The sequence below is a fragment of the Chamaea fasciata genome, unplaced genomic scaffold (assembly GCF_029207755.1).
Source record: "Chamaea fasciata isolate MVZ Bird 193981 ecotype frontalis unplaced genomic scaffold, bChaFas1.0.hap1 SCAF_7, whole genome shotgun sequence".
Lineage (NCBI taxonomy): Eukaryota > Metazoa > Chordata > Aves > Passeriformes > Sylviidae > Chamaea > Chamaea fasciata.
In genome coordinates this window covers 28,714,299-28,736,795 of record NW_027094092.1, presented here as the reverse complement: position 1 = coordinate 28,736,795, position 22,497 = coordinate 28,714,299, and the positions used below count along the sequence as shown (strand labels likewise).

The following is a 22,497-nucleotide window of genomic DNA, read 5'->3' as shown; positions in this document are numbered from 1 at the left end:
TTCCTAGACCGGGGGTGATGTTTGTCAGGTCTTTTATGGGTAAAATGTACACTGTGTGCTGAAAGCGTGCACAAACAGCTTGATGCTTATGGATACAGCTGGGTGTGTAGTAGCTATGTGGAAAGTCAGACTGTACTATGCATATGTAATAAGTCTGCTTCCTGAAAGCAACCGATTTGCTATGTGTGTGTGCTCTACAAGAGTGCTGCAAGTCCTTCGGATGTGCAAAAGCTTGATTTGTTCTACCACACACTGATGGTGACAGTTTCTCAGTCTACTCTGTTAAAATCTGATGGAGTTAGGAAACAGTCTATGGGAGGAACATGAATATATGCTGCTTTTCATGAAACTAGGATATAAACTCAGTTGACTGAGAAGTTATGGGGAGAGGTTAGTGTAACAAAAACTGTCCTGCAATAGTTCAAGTGGGCTGTGAGCAAAATTTCCGTAGATGGAATTTGTAGCACATAAGATTTTGGTTAGGTTGTATTTGTATTTCCAAACAAACTTAGCAGTGGAATGGAAGTTTGCTTCCCTATTATTAGAATAGTTCTGTAAGAAATACTATTAAGTTAATCAGCAGGTTTTCCAGTTCGTAAATGGTCAGAATTCTCTCTGGTTCCTATTGCTATCTCTGTACTGTGTATCACCTACAAAATTATTTATTAAGTTCCAGTTAAATGTAACTGTGGAAAGCAAGTCAGTTTCACAGGTATAGTAGTTTGCCAACATGACAGATTTTATTAGATAGCAAGAACCCAGCTTTTAAATGGGAATTGTGATCATTTTTTTGAGAACAGAGGAATGTAATTTTACAATACTGTGTATATTGGATCACTTTTCCAGAGCAGAGCAATATTCTAAAGAGCACATAGATATATCACATGAAGCAAACAGATTTTTGAAATATTGAAGTCTAGAAGTAAAACCTCAAATTTGTTACATAAACGGTAGAACTAAAAACAATCCTTTTGCTTCCCCACATCACTGCCTTTTCTGTAATTGTTTAGTTTTCATCAAGACTTTTTTGTGGGCCTCAGAACATATGTATCAAATTTGAGACTGAAGAAAGTTTCATTGGCAAGTATAAAAAGAAGGCAAATTTTGTTTTAAAGTGTATTTTGTTTGATACAATGCAAGAATTCTGCTTTCATCTATAAAGTAGCAGTTCCAATCGGTAGCTTAGTCTATATAATATGACTTAATAAAATTGTAGTTTACAAGTGTTATTATAGCAATCTACAGACAACTCCTGTCTGTAATGTCTTAAGAACAGCTGTAAAAGCTTTTAAATTATTAAGTCATAGCATTGAGCAACCTGGTGAGTAGATCCAATAAGTAGACTAACAATTGATTAAACAACATCTGTTAAGGTATTATTAACTGTTTATATGCTATACATGGATTTCTGGTGTCTGATCATTACAGCTTGCAGAGAAATGGAATAAATTTGGGGTCTGTCAATTGCTTTTGTTGTTAAAATACTTTATGTAGGCTCAAAACCTTTCCTCTTTTTAAAGAGTTGTTGACATTATTCTTCTCATGCTCTATAGAATCTAGATATATGAATGTTAGTGTTGTTTTCTTTCGAATTAGAGTAATGCACCAGGAAATGTGTTTTGTCGTGGTGCAGGTGTTTGGTCAAGGGGATGGAGGGGCTTTCCTTTCAAGTCCTTTGCTCCATGAGCTCTGTCAAAGTCTCTCTATAAGAGAGATAAACTATGAAATTGTGATGAGAAGGCTTGAATGCATGCAGACCATGTGTGCCCTTAAATAAGGTAGGGAGAAGCTGGAGAGACAACCCCAATGTTTTTCAAGTTCCTGAGATGGCACTTAGGGGAATTAAAGCTTCTTTACAACAGATCTATCTGGAATAATAGCTTTCCTCTGTGTGCTCATCTGGATTTTTGTTCTATGTTGACAGCAAGGGAGCTGTACTGCAAAATGCTTTGATAAAGGCTAAGGATGGGAAGAGTCTTCCCCACAGACGGAATTTTTCTGGACAGTGTCTGTGTCTTTCACTACATGTTCCTATCCTCAGCTTCTTTCTCAGTTTCTGATGGGACCTTTAGGTGCTGCAGCAAAGCACTTTGTGTAAGGACTTGACAGGTTTCATTTTGACTGTTCAACTTCTCACAAGTATGCTATTAAATGAGATGATTCTTAAAATCAGTTGTCACTGGTTCATTTTGAACAATGCATCTGTAGATGTCTGGCAGTCTGTAACTTAAGGATTGACCTTCACCTTAAAAAAAAAATATTTTAATGTTGAGAATGTGTTGTCACTTAAACCCTGTGTATGCTGCGATGCTTTATTCTGTAAATACACATTTCCTTCTGAAACACATTATATCCTTTGGAGGTCCTTCCAGCAGTAGTACTACTGCATCTGATTCCCTCTGTTCTCCATTCCTCCCCTCATAGAGAAGAACTGTTCCTTTAGTTTCATAATCAAAAAGAAAACCTCCTTTAGGCAAAATTCAGATCCTGGGGTGAAAAAGCTGGGGCTATGTAGTTAGAGAGGAAAGCTGTGCTCACTTTCTAAAGCTCTGATACTCCTCTTTAATGATCCAGGGAGGAAAAAAAAAATCTGTGGAAACAAGCAATGGAAAAATATGTATTTCTCAGCCCCCTCCCCTTTTTCTTCATTTTCACACATGCAATACAGATATAACAGTGAGGTATCCATTCTCTTTGCCTGCAAGGAAATGAAAAGGCATATTGTAAGCCCAAGGCTAGTCTGGTTGTCAGCCAGGAATTACTTCTCTAAAGGAGAAAGGGAGAGGGGCTGGCGAGAGAAGAAGCTGGAAATGAGGAGCTGGAAGGGGGAAAATACACTCTGAGATATGTTGACTGCACATGGCTAGAGGTGGAAGGGGTCTTGGGCTTCCTCAGAATGCAGGTGTTGGGAGAAAGGAAGGCAGCTTGTACACAGGCATGTGTCTGGGGGAGCAAGGTCAAAAATTTAGACTATTTACTTAATCCCTTGGAAAGGCTTTTTTCTCTTCTGTTTTCTTTTTGTGTTTAACAGACTGCTTTACAGGGGACACGTGTGGTAATTAACACATGCAGCTGTAGGGCTTCAGCCATATGTCTGAATTTCAAATGGCCATTGATCTGGCAAATTTGCTGCCGTCTCCAACCCCCCACTTATAGGCCTTGAAGATGTGGGAGAATTTATAGAGTCTTTACCTTGAAGAGACCAGAGCTGGAACGAGAGGAGTGAAAGGGAATGTGAATGATATTGGAGAGAAAGAAGAAAAAGTGGTGTCGTAATCACACCCTTCTATGCCCCTTGCCCCAGCTCATCATATATTATCAAGTAGCTTCTGAAATGTTTCCAAAGCTAGGGATCTTGTTAATACTATATAAAGCTTGCATAATTTTTTTAAAAATTTTTTTCATTGTCCAGCAAAGCAATGCAAGATCAGAATCACAATGTTCTTGTGGCCATTTCAGATATGCTCCCTTTTCTACAGCTGCAGATATCTGGGCTCTTGCACAGCCTAGAAGTGACAAGGTTGATTGCGGACTTTAAGCAGCATTTCAGGAGAGGTAGTTGAGGAGGGGGTGTCTATTGGGCTGTGTGGAAACAGATAATACTTCACATCAAAGCAGAGGCTCCTGAAAAAAATAAAAGTGATATATTGTAGGTAGAACAAAACCAGAGAGGCTAAACGAAACAATCCTAAGGTGGTTGTTGCTTTTGCCAGCAGTGATCAGGCAGCTGTTGACAGTGCTATAGAGCTTTTTGCAAATTTTGCTCAAAGTTTGGGGCAATGTCAAGTGCTGAAAATCTTGCTATGAGATATGGTGCCTTAAGCAAAATATTTCTTCGTGTGGAAGCTTTTTTGGTCCCTGTTTTATTTCAGATGTCACTCAAGGCAGTGAGCCAAATGGAAGATGGTTCAAAATTTTACACTACAAGATACTGTAGCTTAAAATTCTGCAGTATCTATAATACTTGTAGTGTTTACAGGGTGAGATAAAAATGAGTTCTTTTAGCAAGTATGAAGCTATTAAAAAGTTAAGCATCTCTTCCTCTACTTCCCCTCCTTCAATCTATTTTTAAACATTCTCAGTGCTAGCTATTGTTGATTTCTTGATCTCATCACTCACTCTACAAATATAAGTAATGCTGACACTTTGGAGGTGTTTCTGCTTTGGGGGAAAAAAAAACAAAGCACCAACAAACATTCCTAACAGTCTGTACTCCAGCTTTGTCTGACTCTGATTTACCCAGCCTGTATAATATTGCTACTCTGTTTTTCTGTGTTGTGCCTCTTCTTCTAGTTTCCCTTAGTAGCAGAACTGTCTTGAGCAGCCATGTATTACATTGCCTCTTCTAACTCACCTCCCTTTTCTCAGTTTATTACTACAGACAGTACTCCTTCTTACAAGATGGCCTAACATCCCTTCTATAGATTGGCAATAGCTTTTCCAAATAACTTGGTTGTAGCCTATATTGATATGCTCTTGGATACGGTTTTTATTGCACAGACAAATAGCCTAATTCTTCTTTATTCAGTGTTTATTATAGCTTATTTCCTTTCAGTTGTTAATCTCCCTGAAGAATAAGGTTATTTCAGTTCTTCCTCTAATGTTCATTACCTTGATCCTTTTCTGTAGACAAAAAAAGGAAGTGCTGGATTTACAGCTGTATAATTGCTGTGTTGTATTTACCACAGCAAAGCTTTTCTATGCCATTTGACCTGTGGAGGTGTCTGCTGGTCAAAATGAGCCTTGGAGACTGTTTTGAAAGTGAGTGCCATCCCTACCACCAGCTGCCATTGGTACTTGGTAAATATGTCATCATTCTTCAGCAAATGTGTGAGGTAGTCATAATTTTTGATAACAGTTTTTTGTGCTATGTGTTCTGACCAGACCAAAAACTATTTAGTGCCCCTGATTCTTTTAGCTGTGTCTCCATTTCCCCTCAGATATGTGTCTCAGCAGGGGGATGACATTCGAGTCTTGAAGGACAGCTTAAGTACACAGCTGAATGAAAAATATTCTTTGCTCCCATTGGGAGCCTCTTTCTGCAGCCTGTGTGTGTTTTTTAGTTTTGAAGGCATTCCAATAGCCTTCCCAGGTGTTGTCAAAGCTGATTTTTTACACACTGAAATTGTTACTGGTACATAAGAAGAGCCACTCTCCATGGTGGTCGAGATTCATTTCTCTAGCCCTGCAGAACATTGCTAGCAGCTGTGAAACATCAGTCTGCAATGACAAGGCAGGCTGAGATCCTGTCTGAAAACTTACCAGATGACGGAAGCAGAGCCTGGAAGCTGAGCCGGGACTCTGAGCTTTGTTCCCCTTCTCGTTTCTCAAGAAGTAGTTGAACTGGACTGTTTTAAACATTCTTACATTGCTGGTGAGGATGAGCTCATAGCTTGTCTGCTGCTAAATACTATGTTCTGAAATTATCTTAATTATTCATTATTATTATTGTGAAATAAACATACAAGTCAATATATGGCACTCACATGCAGCATTTCTAGGCAAGGTGTTCCGTGGGGCTGATGGACTCTAGTCCAAAGAGGGATTTTAGTGTTGTCCCTGCTGCTGCATAGCTTATTTCAGAAGATATATGGACAAAGTAAAAGAATGAATTCCAAAACCACGAGATTGATAATATGGTCATCTTTCAAGGTAAAAGTATAACTTACACAGTCATTAAAAAAAAAAAAAAAAAAGAAAAGAAAAAAAAAAAGGAAGTTTTAATTTTTAACTCAGTAAAGTAGCCAGAACAGCAGTTGGATAAAAAAATGCAGCAGTCCCAGGGAAATAATCCCTTCTTCCAAAGAATTGCAGTACTTTGCCTGTGATGGAAGGGAGGAACTAAGCTCAAAGGGAAAGGGCTTGAATCTGATAGAGGGAAAATTGTAGATTAAGAAAAATTACTTGTATCTTAGCAGCTCCCTCAAGAGCCTTTGAATGGATGTGCAGGTTCTTTCAATTTTTTTTTCTCCTTCTCCTGGCAATTTGAGCCACTCTGGGAGTGAACCTAAGGTTTTTGACTTGAATCAAGACAGTTAAAATCACTGGCAACCTATCTGTCATTCACTTTGGAACAGTGACATAACTGGAGGCTTGGTTCTGTAGGTCAGAGCTGATGACAAGAGCATGTATTTCTAGGTCACAGAATGATTTCTGTCTAGCTTAAGGAATAAACCTGCTGCCGGGATTGTTACAGGAGTGTGAGAATAATAAGTCTCTGAAAGTGCGGGAGGGCACAGTGGTGACAATGTCTTCACAGCTTGACAGTGAAGGTGTCTGCTGGTCAAAATGATCAAAGCATTGATCAAAAATAAAGTTTTTTGTGCAAATCTGAACTGAAGATGGTCTCAAAAGTAACCTGACCTTTGTTACCTGCTTCACCTTTTTAACAGATAAGGTTCAAATCTGGCCTTGGACATTTATTTTTCTTATTACTTCCAAATCTTTGAAGAGACCTGTTTTGCCTTTTGGGAAGGAGTTTGGCTGTGAAGTCTGAAAACTGTAAAACTGCAATAAGGCAAATCTTAAGTGTGCAGTGACAGGTCTTGTCAATTTAAGCTTCCTTGCATTTGGCCTCAGAAACGCTCTGATAACCAAACTAAAATCTGATCATATGTTTCTTCAACCCACATCTTACATACAAATTGCTTTTATAGAGAAGATCACCTCTGTATTGGAGTTTGGCCCAAAAATGAACTGAGAATTCTAGTTCTAAACAGCAGGACTCTGTACAGGTTCCTTATTCTGAATTATATCTGTACTTAGGCTACCTGTAGGATACTGCTGTTTCTTGTCCAAAACTCCAAGCTTGCAAAATTGTTAAAGACTGTGGTTTAATTCTCTGATCTTTATAGCTGCTGCTTGTTCAAATAGCATGTAGTGTCTCTGCATTGACTCCAAAATCCCTGGGGGTTTTGCCATCGAAGTGGTAAAGTATAATGGCTCAGTTTTCAACTGCCTTGTCTTCCATGCAGCAGTACTAGGAAGATGCTTTTTCTCCCCAGAAAGATTTGCACAACTTACTGAAGGGAGTCGGGTATTTTAAGTGGTAATTACTGTAAGGGCTTGGTTCAACCTGCAAAGTTCAAATCTGAATCTGGATCTGAACTTTCCCAGAGGCAGGGGGTGGTGCTGGACATTGTATTGGTTTGACCTATTATAGTGCAAGCTCTGAAACGCAGGTCCAGATGTGGACTGGGATTTTGTATCTTCCCAAGTATGAGACATTAAGGGTCACTTTTACATCACACATAATTGAAATAATATAAAACTGGATCTCATGTTGGGGAAGGTGTCTACAGCATTATGTTTGAAGGGTAATACCTTGCTATGTCTTTATTTTTCAAAAAAAGCTGTTTAGAGGCTGCAAAGAATGAGAGGTTAGAGGGGAGGTTTCTTTTGGCTAATTACTGTAGAAATGCCTTTAGAACTTAGGCAGTAAATAAAGACTTTGGATTTTAGAGAGATTTTGTCTGAATCTCAAGATTCAATAGCTTTAAAGCCACTGAACCCCAGAGACTAGAGTATTGCTATTAATGAGTGCTGCTCCAGACTGCTTTTGACACGTTTCTTTTGAAGGACCAGGCCCAGGAAGAGGGAGCTCTTTGTTTGTGGTCAGAATAAACTCATTGTACACCCAGACAATTAACTCTTCAATCGACTTGCCAGCCTCTGTAAAGCACTCCACTCCCCTCTCTGTCTACCTCCAGTTCTATTCACACACTTAAGCACACCAGTGTTTTTTGTTTATTATTCTGAAAAAGTCCTTCACAAGAATAGTCGGAGCAGATCAACATTGTCCTCCCAGCAGCATTTATCTCCGCCTGGCAGTGAGTGTGTCAATCAGGAATCAAAAAGCCAAACAGAGGAGGCTTTGAATTGTGTCACAGGGGTCAGAGTTACTTCCAGCTGTCTGTGCATGGGATAGGCTTTCTTGCAGGGCGAAGAATTGTGCTGCCAAACAAACACTGAGTACATTGGACCACAAAGTCTTTGGGGCTTGAGTGGCTTTTTTCATGTTGATGCACCTGCGAGGGAGATGTGAGAAGGAAGTGGGGGGAACTAATGCCTTCCAGAAGGCACGAGGAAAGGCTCCTTATCCTATCTGGTTGATATCTGGAATGCAGTGCTGAAGTAAAGGCTGCCTGCATCCATATGGCATACAGAATAGTTGATGTAGGAAGAGAACAATGACTGCAGTGGCAGTGCAAATCAACCTTTGCAGTTAGGAGCTCAATAAGCCCCCCAGAGCTCTTTCATGTTTGGCACTTAGGCATATTTCCCCCTTTTTAAGCAAAATTTTACTTCAGTGGTCTGTGTCCAAGTGTTCAGGGATTGTTATATCCAAAGGCAGCACATTGCTGCTGTTTCTTAAAATTAATCAAGAGTGAGAACGTGGCTTTTGCTGATTTGGTTTAAAAAGTTGGGGGTTTTTTGCTTAATAGCTGTTAGGATCTCTATGCATAGATGTGGTTGGACTTGATGATCTTAGAGGTCTTTTTCAACCTAAATGGTTCTGTGGACAGGAGTGTGAAAACTTGGCCGGAAAGTCAATCTGCACTCGTGTGTTTCTATTTCAGCTGCTTGCAAAAACTTATCTTGATTGGCCAGATTGTAAGAAATGGTTTTGCATGAATGCTAACTTTCTGCACTTATATTGGCAATATATGTCTGTACATAAAAGTTGCATAGACTATTAAATTAATTATGACTTGCTGAAATTGTTTCATTTAATGTAGGGAAGGATTATGATTAAGGCAACAATTTGCTCCTCCCCTGCAATACTAGAAGAGACATGTATTTTTGTCTAAGACCCCATGTAATGCAAACACAAAACACAAGTTTTGTTGTCTTTTTTTTCTTTTTTTTTTGTCTTTTTTTTTTTTTTCTTTCTCATTTTTTAATACTTAAAATACCCTGGATCTGGGGGTAATCCATAGAAATGTCAAAGTCAAAACTGCATCTTCAAGATTGAGGAACTGTGTGGATACAAGGAGCCTAATTGACCTGGCGGGTCTTTGTTCATCTGATCAGAGTTACTAAAGCCACAGGAACGAGTATGTATATGACTTCAGTACCTCAGGAGAACTGGAGCCTAGGAAAGTCTTCTCCCTTGCTGTTGGCTTGACAGATTTGCTGAAGGTAGATTTTGCTGCTTCCAACAGGACCTGCTAGGAGTTCACTCATTGTCCTGGCTCTCTGTGCTCTAAGTTGCCTGTTTAGCTTCAGCTGTGCTCTCTAATGACTCAGACAAAACCAGATGATGGTAAGTGGAGGAACTACTTAACATTAGTAAAAGGCTGCCTCTTTTTAGAGCAGAGCTATGTACTTAAAAATGTCACCTGCTTATTTTATCAGTCTGACTCAAGTCTGGGAACCACTGATTTTCAAGCTACAAAAAAGACTAGTTTTGTATGAAGCCTGGTGATTGCCTCCATAAACACCTGTGCTCTTCAAAATGGAAGAAATACTTACTGATTGCTGCATGGATTCCAGTCCGAACACAACATTAGCCTCCCACATCACATCTCCTACCAGGAAAAATATACTCACTGTGCAAGTCATCTGAATATTTGCATCATCACATTAGCAGACCAAGACCTATATGCTTCCTCAGCAACATCAGCCTTCAGTACATCACTTCTATCTCCAAACTTTTCCTCTTTCTACAGCTTCCATTAGGTGGCTTGAGCTAGAATGGTAATTCACAGCAGCAGGTAGTTACTTCACATTTTTCCATAGTAGTTAATGCATTTTTATGTCAAGGAGTTTACTTTTCTCCTGACGTAATTTAAGTTGCTCATGGCATTAGTGCTTGCCATTCAGAGTAAAATGATCACTTTAACAGGTGTCCTTTGCATGAACTGGATCTCCTTCTCCCTCAACTCCAGTGTACACTGCAGTCATTGCAGATGTGGATGCTTGCTAGATGTTTTAAGACAGGGGGAGTGGTATTCTAGTGAGAGCATAAAGAGTTCTTGCCCAGCACTAGTAATAGATCAGGACGTGCAAGTAATTGTCCCTGTTTTGAGTCATTGTCAGTCAAATGCAATAAAAACCATTCTTGCTTATGAGCTTCTGACAGTAGTAGAGCAAGTGGAATTCTGGTTTATATCCAAGGTATCTGAATGTAAAAATGGTTTAGGGAGTCTCATTTAGACCTGCCTGTTTCACTCTTATCCTGTGGCAAGATAAAAATAAACCATTTTAAAGTTGACAGCAATCGAGCCAGAAAAATCTGCTTAACTTTTGCAGGTGTACTCTAGGAAAAGGACACTTACTGGAGGAGTTTTATAGCTTTAAAATGTCCCATGAGGAGGTATTCTGCTGAGTGAAACTGTCTGTAGTCAGTGGTCTTGGAAAAAGAAAGTGGGTATTCATGCTGGGTTCTAAAACTTAGAAGGGAAGCATGTCAGTGAACTCCTCCTCAAGGCTCTGAAAATATTCTGCAACTAAGGAATGTGGTTCTGAATTACGTGAGTTCCTGATCTGGAAGCATTGCTATCTAGAGGGATTAAGAAGTAACACTTGATCTCTTTAATCTCTGTGACATGCTGTGTATAAGGAACTATTGCAGCAGCATGCCTCTTTTGGAAGTGTGGAATTTAACAGCTCTTTGAAGAAAGGAAGATACTGTACTCAGTGAACATACTTCATTACCTTTGTACCCAAAGTAACAGTATTCTGTACTTCTCACATAATATGACAGGAGACTTTAGGCCTCTGGAATACTTCAGGGTTTTGTTCTATGTTGAAATACTTATTTAAGGAATACAAAATGTTTTTTCAAAACTTTCAGGTATGTAAAATAGAACTTATGTCTTGTTTGTGGGGAGCAAACAGACCAGTGGAACAAATGTTCAGTGTAACAGACAGAGTATTGAGCGAGAGGAAAAATCAAATAAGGGCAGGCAAGTACTAGGGTGGTTTTTCTGCCGAAAGGGAATAGCAGTGAAACTTGATGTAAGCTAATTTGGAACACTGAGACTTACTGAGAATTCTCCAGTTTAAGGAAAAAAAATTGTTAGTTTCAGAGTAAGAAGCTGGCAGCTGGGAAGTGAGCATGGTGTTTTTAATGAAGTGCAATTTTTGTCTTTTATGTGACTATTTCATGACCTTTAAGAAATAATCAGAAATATCCCTGGCTTTAGATTTTTGAAATATGGTGAATGTAATTACTGGGCTCTTGTCTGTTGCATTTTTTCTTGTATGTATGATGAAAGAACTGTACTTGCTTGAACAACAGGGGAGTAATTATACTTCTCTCTATTTGCAAAACCCTTAATACTGTGCTGGGTGCTGCTACAATGTGGACTTAGTGACAATTTGGCCTTAGTAATCCAGTAAGGAAATGATTGTGTAATTCATTGAGCCGTTTTACTGAGATTATCTTAAACAGTGACTTTGAACTGAGGGGTTTGTTTAATACAGTCCAGTAGCTTAATGGCTAACTTCATCCAAAAGCTGCTGCAAAATTCTCTTTATTTAAGAAGAATGTATTTGACAAATTGTAATTGACGCTATGTTCCTTGCACATACATGATTGTGAAAGAATCCCCCTGAACCTGAAACATCTTGTGTTCTGCCAAATTTCAAATAAAGATTTGGATCAAGTGCTGTGGCTCAGATCCACTTCTAATTTTCCCCCATTGTTGGCTTCCAGGTTGCTGCTTTAAGTCTGAAAAGCAGTTCTGTAATTACTTGGTGCAGAAGCGTTCATGAGAGCAATAACAAGAAACTTGTTATTGCACTGGTCTTTTTTTTAACATCAGGTTTCTTCCTATTTTGTATAACTTGAGAATTATTTACCTTTCTAGTTGTTCTGTGAGTGTCTTCAGCAGTTTTGGGTTGGTTTCTCAATATGGAAAGCCAGTCATGCTAATTACATTCTGTTCAGTGCTTTGTTACAGTGTTAAGTGCCATCCTAAATAAATAAAAAGGCATATCTGTGCCTCTTGGAGTCTTGCAGAAGCAGAGCAACCTATTCTAACATAAAAAGAGAAGATCAGCTATTTACTTCAAACCAAAGATCCTTTAAAGGGCAAAACCTCCCTCCTTGTAATTTAAGCAATATTCAGGAATTTTTTCCAAGTTAGTTGCTCAAACTTAAAAAAAAATAAATACTGCTTATCCAGGTTACTGGTAATGCCTAATAACAGGAAAGCTCAAAACAAGAGCTGACTGAGGAATGGTGAGTATTTTTTCTTCCAAGTATTTTTTGTTACTCTTGCAGTTTAGCATAAACTGAAGAGGAAAATGACAACAGGGTGTCTCTCTCATTTCTATCAATGTCCTGTCCTTCAGTGGATTTCTGAGGTTGAAATTGAATTATCAGCATTTTTTTGCTTTCTGTGTACTGGACTACTTTGCGTGGAAATGCATAAAATAAATGAACTGTGGAAGAGATATTCAAGTTTTTCATCAATTTAAAACACTGCAAATACTGGTATGGGGAAAAATGTCTACAAGCTTTTGTTTTCCATCTCTGCCCTTCCCTTCCCCTTCCAATGGTCTCTTACTTTTGTAAATGGAGCTGATAGAAGAGAAGGCTAAGGGCAGTTATTGCTTGCTCTGGGAAGGACTGTCCCATGTATGTTTCCTCCAAAGCATGTTTGCCCTGTGCATCTGATGGTCATGGAGATAGAGGCAAGCCTGGCTTTTCTGGCATGGACTCCTCCCTCCAACAGATTTTCACTGTGCAACTTTACATTTTAGGTCACTGCCCACTTTGTTGCCTAGTGTCATTCTTGCCAATATCCCATGCAAAGAATAGGTACTAGAAATTGAAGGGTTTAAGTCACTATATTTAAAAAAGAAAAAAAAAGCCCAATTCTAGGTGTAGTAGGCTGACCCTGGCTAGATGCTAGGCACCCACCAAAGCTGCTCTATCACTCTGCTCTGGAGCTGGATAGGGGAGAATATGTATCAAAGGTTTGTGAGTTGAGATAAGGTCCAGGAGGAGATCAGTCACCAAATACTGTCATGGGCAAACCAGACTCAACTAAACCTAATGTAAGAGTAATTATTTTTCCACAATTTTGCCATTGGAAGACATTGCCACCACATTGCAATTAGAGAACACCCTGATCCAGTCATTGTGGAAGAAAAAGATTTGCTATTGACCATCCCTTTCTAACAGCTCTGCAGTAAATGCTGGTGCCAATTCTACACAGGTAAGTTTCAGAAGAAAAATTTTTCTTTTGATCAAAAGGAATGAGAAGAAAGACACAATAGGACAGCAATCTCCAGAACGTTTACTGTTGCAGGAAACGGCCTGCTTAAAACTAAGCTGACCTAAAACTAAAAGGCAATTAACTGCCTTCTGATAAACACCGGTGGTTTGAGGAGGGAGCGGGGGATGCTTTTAAAGTGTACCAAAAGTGCTTGATGCATATTTTATGTAAAATTTTATTGCTTTTAGCATAAAATTATTTTGTTCTGTCTGTCTTCTCTCTCTTCTGGACTTGGCCGGGCCATGTACAAATCCCAATCATTCAACAGTACTGGAGAGTAGATAGTATTTACCTCAATAATGGTAGTTTCTTTTCGATTCTTTCTAACCCTCAATTCAGATGATGGTTCGAAGCCAACGCCTACCATGGAAACCCAGCCTATTTTCGATGGAGAAGGTAAGAACATCCCTTAAGATAACAACAAAAAAGCTACTTCCCTCTCCCTTTTCTCTAGGATTTATGGTTCAAATGCTTTCTTTATCCTGCAAAGCAGACAAGCCAGTGAATCTCATAAGTTATCCAAATTTTAGAGCACCCTTGGGACCTCAGGCATTTTCCCTAATCCTTTAACATCCTCCCTGCTTTTCTGGAATCCAACAATAACACCAGTTGATCAGACTCCTGGTGGAATCTTGGAGGGAAAAATGTGTCCCAGCAAGAAAAGAAAAAAGTTCTTTTCAAATCAGAAGCGGGCACTTCCTTTAGACTGTCCTTACCCCCTTACTATCTCCACTCTTGTGATACTAATACTAGGAGTTTCATAACCTCTGCAGTGTTTTACAGCTTCACAAAAGGAAGGGTAATGCTAAACCACAGCTTGTGAATGTTGACTTGGAAGAAAATTGCTGGGAGGTTTCTTTATTTAGCAAATGCTTTCATTGACGCAAATACTATTTAAGCAAATGAAGTCATTGTCTTGGGCCCACTTAATTCATGGCCCACCCAGGCAGTTTCCTTCTCAAATAGGCAATCTTGTAATTGCATTATTTTGGAGAGGGCATATCGGACCTTAGTCTATTGGAAGCCTTTAAACAAGGATAAAATGGCTGTCATCACAGAGGGTTCAAGCCTCTTACACATACAAACATAAATACCAGTGGGAATAGTTCTTCTTTGGTAGTGAATGGGCCTAACAGCAGCTGCTTATCGTGAATATTGCTTGGAAGTAGTTCCTGTTTTCTACAGGTTTAAACCCACAACCATTATAGTGAAGCTGTGGGCTGAAGTATGAACCACTCTGTGACCCATCTGAAACTGCAGAGCATAAGGCAGTGAGGGAAAGCCTATGCATTTTCATAGGGGACTACTGTACTTCATGCATTTTTTTAACTGGATCAAAGGCAGAAATGGAGACTACTGAGCAAGAGTAGGAGGTACTTTTCTGTTGATATTTCCTGCCTTCTTGTAGAAACTGGTGCTATGGTAGGGTTTTACTGTTGCTAAAATAAACATATTTAATGGCAAGATGCTGTAGTCCTATCACTTCGTATTTAGTGATCACAGATTTGTAGCAATCTTCTTGTGAGCTTTAAGAAACAGCAAAGCTCTCAGAGAAAAAACACTCTCAAATAAACAAAGGAGACTGAAGCCAGGCTGGCTCTCTCTTATTTATATCAAAAGAAGGTTCCTCCTGGCAGTAAGCTGATATTGTGTTAAATTACTGTTGGTAATCACAAACTTCTGACCTTTAAGTTTTCCTGTGAGAGGGTACCCATAGATATTTAAAGGAAAGAATGTGCTAGTAGAATGCAGGAGTGAGATGATGTGGTTAATACAGCCTGTGTAGAAGCTCCTTCTAGGAGAGTTTCAATGTTTTGGTCATTCAAATAGAACTGGACAAATTCTTGAAGTGATGTAGTGAACACATCTTTTCTGGTTCTTCTGGTGATGGGCAGAATCTGAAAAACAATGTTATTCTAGCTTCTGTGAAAAACATTTTCAATCAAAAACCTTCACACTGATTTGTAAGTGAGCTCCAGTCTGATAAATGGGCTTGGACTGAATGATGAAAGATTGGCTCTCAAAAACATTGCAGTATATTATTCAAGACCTTATCTCCTAGACTTCGAGAGAGAATGACTAGTGCAATGGCCTCCTGTTGTATTAGCAGTGTCCCTTTTGACGCTGGAGATCAGACGGACAGGCAGGTAAATCAGGCTATGGGTTGATGAATAATTCTAAGTTTGTCACTCTATATTTTGTCAACTCTATTAGTAAAATAGGACTAAGTAGATTTCAGTGGTGGCTGTAACAATGAACTACGTGATTCCTGGGGTGTCCTGTGCAGTACCAGGAGTTGGACTTCAGTGATTCTTGCAGGGCCCTTCCAGCTCAGAATATTCTGTGATTCTTAAGTCCTGAGCAACCTAGTCTGTTCTTGAAGCCAACCCTGTCTGGAGCAGAAGGTTGGACTAGACACCTCAGGATGTCATCCTGAACAATCCCTTGATCCGACCTGAACAAACATGTTGTGATACTTGACTAGAAGATTCTCCTAGTGTCTTGAGTAGGTCTTCCTGTGTAATGGCTTGTATTTGGTGTCTGACACAAATGACAGAAAAGGGCAAAACAGTAATCCATTCGCCTGTCAGGTCTGAAATCTTCATGGATGTTCAATGGCATTAATGTTCAGATCCCATTCCACTTCACTGCGTTCCTGTAAACCTATATATTTAAAGTCAGGTGGCCAGGGTGGAGCTGGTATCAACATGAGTGGACAATAACAATGTAGATTTTTTTTTTTATGCTTTGCCTTTGGTTGTCTACCTTTGATACACAAGGGGCTGACTTTTTTCAAAGGGCATTACATACACTCAGCTGCCCTTGAAATGTGTGGTACCTCTTGGACTTCAACATCTCTAAGATGAAGGTTCACCTTTCTCATGTTTTCATCGACATTAGAAGATAATGAAAATTCACATTTCTTGTATAAGTTCCTCTCCCACTCCCTACCATCTTCCCTGAGGGCATAACAGAGTGGTGCCAGAGATAATGTAAATCAGATAACTTAAACTCTCCCATCCAAGGTCTGAATCATAACACAGCCATCTCCCTAAAAATTATTTCATATTATTATAATGCAGGTCTTAGAGATGTTTATAGTGAATCTTTTTTTAGGACAAGATTCTTCTCTGCTGAAAAGTGTTTTATTATGTCCTTGCTATAGTTTTATAAAGTTATATTCACTCCTGCACTTCTAGGCTTTGTTACTCTGTTTTCACCATCTATTTAGTTGCCATTTGCAAGATGTAGTAATTTCCTAAAGATACCTTCTTTAAATATCTCTTCTTTTTGGTAAACTTCACCTCTTAATTCAGTGGGCATCTACTCTTTCCACAGATCTGTTGTTCAGAGGCATCTGTAGTCCAAAAACATGTCCAGGGTTCCTGGATTGAAAATACATTATTATGGTAGATTCCAAGGAATTTTCTTTTCTTTTTCTTCCTCTTTTTTCACAGAATTCCTTTTTGTGCACCTTTCAACCTCACTGAGAGATGTACACTATTGTGTTTCTAAAGGCCTTTATCCAGTCTTCAGCATCTATTGACTTTGATTGTCCCTCCTTTTTCAGCTGTGGACATAGCTGGTCCTTGTGGTGCCGATTCAGAGCTAAAATCCATCCCAGATTTAGGATTTTAAGCCTCTTTTGGGGAGAACTACCTCAAATTAAGCATTGGGCAAGAGCTAAGAAGGGGTGAAGCACAAAAGTAGAAATAGTCCATAAACCAAAGCATGTAGGTGTATGTATTTATAGATGATGTCTGAATGCTGATAAAATAGTGTAGTGAAACTGACATATGAGGCAATTTTTGATATTCCAACAGCAGTAAAAGTTCATTTAACAATGTTCAACCCATACTTCCTTGTGAGAAAAATGCCCTGAACACAATTGCTATAATGCCTCCAGTCAATGTGGCTGAAAATATTTAGGAAGGGGAATTTAATTTTCTTTTTTTCATGTTCTCGTATTTTATAATCAATTTCTCTTTACTCAGCCAGCTTCTCCCTTTGCTGAGCAGATCCATGTAAATGTCAACAAGGAAGCACGAAAACTCATGTGAAAAGTTCTTAGAGGAACTTAAGAAAAACGTCAGGATGTACTATTTAAGTTGTGTCCTTGTGGAAGCACTTTTTTTTCAGAAAATATCAGTCCTAAAAACGTCACTTGAGGTGCTCTAGCCCATGGTAGCAAGTAGTGCTTTGCTCAGTTCTAATCAAATGCTGAGGTTATGTCATTTCTGTGGCTTAGGGCAGGTTCAGATATGTTTTGAAGTTGATTATAACACCTCAGAGGAGGTGCTCTAAGCACTTTTTTCCCACAAATTTATGTTTGGATGTCTTGGTTTGTGCATCAGACATGCTTTTCTAACCAGAACCTATTTCTTTAACAGACTTCCTTTCAAGTCCTTCCAGAAATATCTTCATGTCTCTGCCTATTTATTTCGGATTTTGTTGTTGCTTGTTTTAGGGAACTGACTGTGGCCAGACCTTCTTGGGCTGTGAAAGCAATATTTAAGGTCTAGATTGACGGTTTAAAATCTGGATTTGATATGTACTTTTGGGGGAAACGGCATATACTATAGCACCCAATGCAATGTTTATGATCTTGGAGTCTTGAGGAAAAAGGCTTTTTGAGATTTTAGGAAGTAGGAGTTAGAGAGAGGAAAAAAGTGTTTTGCCAGTAGAGATACACTTTCTGGAACAGGAAGATAATGAGAGAACCTTGTGGAAGATTTACAAATGGTGATTCAAAAGAGTTGGAAGATCTCACCAGGAGGTGAAGGTGTTTGTACAAAGATAATGGGTCGGTTGAGGCATGATTGTAGCCAACATCTTGTTTTCTGTGAACAGAGACTGAGAGAGTTGAGGTTGTTCAGAAGACACCTTCTAGCACCTTCCAGTCCCTGAAGCCAGCCTACAAGAGAGCTGGAGAGGGACTTTTTACAAGAGCATGTAGTGACAGGACAAAGGGTAACAGCTTCAAACTGAAAGAGAGTAGGTTTGGATTAGGTGTGAGGAAAAAATTCTTTACTATGAGGGTGGTCACGCACTGGGAACAGGTTGCCCAGAGAAGCTGTGACTGCCCCACCATTGAAAGTGTTCAAGACCAGGTTGGATGGGCCTTGGAGCAACATGGTCTAGTGGAAGGTGTCCCTGCCCATGGCAGGGGAGTGGTAATAAGATATTTTTTAAGGTCCCTTCCAACCCAAACCATTCTATGATTCTGAGTAACTATTATGTGTATTTTTACTAGCTGCTGCAGTTTGTTTAAGGCTGTTATTTTTATTCTTTCAGAAATCACAGCACCCACCCTTTGGATTAAACACTTGGTCATCAAAGATTCCAAAATGAACAGCTCCAATATAAGGAATTCAGGTAATGTTCCATCTTTAAAAAATATTATTTTAACTAGGCTGTAGCTCCTCACCATCTGTTCTTGTTTCATTCTTTCTTCATTGTAGCTGTCAAGCTGCTAGGGGTACTTGCAGCCCAGGCTATAAAGTAATTTCATATAAGGTCTTTTTTTGTGCCCAAAGCGCCATAATCAGTATGTGATGAAGGGTGTTTGTTTCCACAAACCATAACTGGGGAATCTCTTAATTTCTTAATCTCTTAATTCATTTTAGCCATCTGTCATCTTTATTCTGTTTCCTGTTCAGCATGGATGTATGAACTGATGCATCTGGCTGAAAGCTCTGCGCTGTGGTTTTGGTCTAAGCAGTTGCAAAAAAATACAAAAAAGAGCTTCTTTTCTAGCGAATTCAAGATTCTTCTCTGCAGGGGACATTTTTCAATGGAGAAATGAGTGGATTATTTCATAACTAAAAGTGGTTTAATTATGTGTGGGCCTAAGAAAATGTTGAGATTGTTTTGTGGGTGGTGGAGTGGATGGGGGAAAACCCAAGCCTTAAAAAACAGCAAAGAAGAGATCATGAACATGAGTGGAAAAAGGGGAAGCAGGAAGATATGAAGTCAGGGTGTAAAATGTGAGATTGGAGATGTGAGTGAAATGGTGGAGTCATTGAAATGAGAAGAAACTGGAGAATCTGAAGAGCAACGTTAGGGATTCCTAGTAAGAATGGTTTCTGTCTAATATTTAACTGAGGTGGGAGAAATGAAGAAATTAAAGGAAATATAAGAGAACAAAATTGCTTTAAGAAGCCACGGGTGTGCTTTAAGATTTTAATAGGAGATGCCACTACTACATATATGTTATGAAATATATATGCCTAGAATGGCAGTTGGAATAATTCCAGTCACCTAAACAGATAAATTGTGATATCTTGAAGTGCCTCATCATCTGGTATTTCTGGATTAGCTAGAGAGTATTCATGACAGTTCCTTTACCTTCCTCTGCCACTTCCAAGCTGCAGGGTGAAATCAGTGCTAGGTTGGGTGAAACTCTCTTGCTGCAGAATGAAGAGCTCTTAGCAGGAGGACAACCAGTATTGCCCAGACCACAGTTACAACAAGTCTCTTGAGCTTCACCTCTCAGCTGTTTTTGTAGCAGGGTGTTCTGTGTAGGATCTGCCAGTGGGAGTTATCCAGAAGCTTCAGATGATGTGTGAGTATCAGCATCCTTCTTTAAGGATGTCTTTCAGGGGAGAGCAAACACAGCTTCTGTTTTTTGTCAACTGCTGGGTCTTGGTAGCAACTGACAGTACAATTGAACGTGACAGTGCAATATTAAAATTCTTTGTAATGGGTCCTACCTATCTTGGAGTCCAACTTTCCTTCTAATACAGCAAACCTTATAGCTGTAATGGAAAAAAGGGTGAGCGCTAAGAGGTTGCAAAGGAACTTGGGAGCAGGAGGGTCTGTCTTCCACCCTTTCTTGGGCTGACAGGGCCAAAGTCGGCTGGCTTTCATGTTGTAAAGGCAATCACTTTGTTAGTCAGGAAGCTGCCTGATGTGAACTGGAATTTTGTCCGCAGAAGCGTTCCTTGTGTGAGTTTACTTTCGTCCACTTTTTTCAATTGTTTCTGATGTCAGTTCTGTTACTCAAACAAAATGATTGTGAGTGCATGCTACAAATGAAAAAGAAATGATCTTGTGGAAAATTCAACAGCTGTGTAAGAGGTGGTTTGTACAGCAAGCTAAAAGGAGACGTGGTTCATCTGACTCAACCTTACTGATTGCTCTGATGCTCACTTGCTGTAGGGTCTTGTTAAAACACTGGGTTGCCAACTTTCATCCCCAGATTTCCCCACTGGGCCGTACAAATACGCAGCCATTTCAGTTTCTCACAGATTTTTAAGAAATGCTGCCTAGAGCTGTGGTTTAGGTGTTATAAAGTTTGGGCTACTTCAGCCTTTTTCTTTCAGATAGTGAAGCCTAGTCACCTTGCTTGGTATTTTTCATTCTTTTCATCCCTTGAAATATATGTTAAAGGCAATGTACAGTAGGTGGGATCAAACTGCAGAGAACTGGGGGGGTAATTATAACTTAAAATCATGTTTCTTCAAGTGTCTTTGAGTCTGTCTTGGCTGTAGATGATGAAATAGCTGTCATGAGATGGGCATGCAAAACTGGGGGATGTTTTTAATTGCCTTTGGCCCAACTTGAAATGCTAATGCTTAGCACATTTCTGTTTTTTAAATTTATTTTTAAAGAGTTAAGTTTTGCTAGCACAAGATTTGGATTCTTCAGTTTGTTGTTGCCTCAGCTGTATTGTTTATCCAAGCTTACACTCACAGTCTTGGAGCAGATATACCCCTGTATGCTTTTGCAGCAGTTTAATGGGATCACTGAAATTGGAAGTGAGAAAAGACCTAGTAGGTCATCTAATTGACTGCCTTAGGGCTAGTGAATGTTTATACTGTAAGGAGAGCAGCATTTTCTACTGTACGATAAATACCTTAGATAATAAAGGTTTTATTTCTTCCCAAAGGAAGCTGCTCTGCTCTCTGAATTCAATCTCAGGTTTTTTTTCTTTTTGTAATATCCAACCTAACTCTTCTTTTACTTCCTATTCCGTGGAGTTTGTATAGTGAAACACTTGGCTCTGATCTCTCTTTTCTCTGTGGTGATTATATGGCCCTGTCCTCTTCAGAGAAGAGTGGTCCAGATTCTGCTGTCAGAGGACGTGTGCTGTTCTCTAATGAGCACTGACACTGGACATCTTGGAAAGCAAACACTATCGCTATGTCAACCGTGAGGAGAATTTCAGAATTGCTGTATGGAGTCAAATAGACTCCTTAATTTGCTGTCATTGTCTCTGGTCAATGTTAGGTGAGCCACCCACCAGGCAGCTGAGCATTGCAGAGCTGGTGGCACCCCATGTAATATATGCTGCCTGTATCCTTTAAGAGCTGCATTTGAAATCTGAGTATTCCGTCTTCTGTTTAGTGTTGACAAACAGAAGAGGTTCTTCTGAAACCGATCTCCTTTTTTTGGAGCACTTACATTTTGTTTGGCATGTGTAAATCCTAATTAAGCTAGGGATCAGGGAAAGCAGAATGACTCCAGCCTGGTGATTAGAGCACTTGACTGAGAATCTATACATCTCCAGGCATTTTGCCAGTGAGTTTTTCTATGCTCAATAAAAAAGCATTGCTAGGAGGGATTGCTAGTGCTGTTGCCCCAGCCCACCTTAAAGAATTAAATGGCACCCTTTTCTCAACAGGGTGAGATGCAAGTTCAAACCTTCTCAGCCAGAGGCAGGAACCAAAATACGAACATCTGGACTGTTGCACAGCAGACAAGTTGTTTTTCTGCACTTAAAAAAACTACATTTTCTGTTTTTCTGTATCCTGCAAGTTCCAAATTTTTCTTTTGGGGGCTAGTAAAAGGTCTAGATCAACACAATATTGTTGTGGCAAGATGACAAAAATATTTTTTGCTCCTTCAACCCCTTCCCAAACATGCACATCCACATGTGCATGCGCATGGATACCTTAAGCTAACTAAGACAGTTACCTAGCACTGCTCTCTGTGATGTATCATTTTTAACACTGCTGGAGCAGGAGGTGATTCAGGTGGTGTTCTTGCAATGGCTGTTCTCTAATCAGCATGGCTGGCAACTGTCCTTTCATTCTACTTTTACTGTTTCAGCCTCCTCTCCTCACGCCCAACCTATTTCAGCTTGCAACAATCCAAGTGATTATTTTTTTCTTAAACTCTTAATCTAGGGAAGCATTTGATGTTTTCCACTTCCAAGAAATCTAGTGGCTGCTTGTTTAGGAGCACCCCATCTCCACGGAGGAATCCAGGGATTTTCCTCAATTCCAGAGTTGGGTTATCTCCAAATTCATTTGTGCTACTT

At 39.5% G+C, this 22,497-nt stretch overlaps 1 protein-coding gene across 7 annotated transcripts in view; it reads left to right on the top strand.

The window, feature by feature from the left end:
• The window catches only part of SMOC1 (SPARC related modular calcium binding 1), a 162,356-nt gene that overhangs the window by 100,543 nt on the left and 39,316 nt on the right, over window positions 1–22,497 (top strand). For 6 of the 7 annotated variants that reach the window (XM_066188207.1, XM_066188208.1, XM_066188206.1 and 3 more), the window contains 2 exons: window positions 13,539–13,628; window positions 18,528–18,608. In XM_066188207.1, coding sequence (XP_066044304.1) covers window positions 13,539–13,628; window positions 18,528–18,608 — 171 coding nt within the window. The remainder of the gene's footprint in view (window positions 1–13,538; window positions 13,629–18,527; window positions 18,609–22,497) is intronic. The other variant, XM_066188204.1, reaches the window with a different exon arrangement.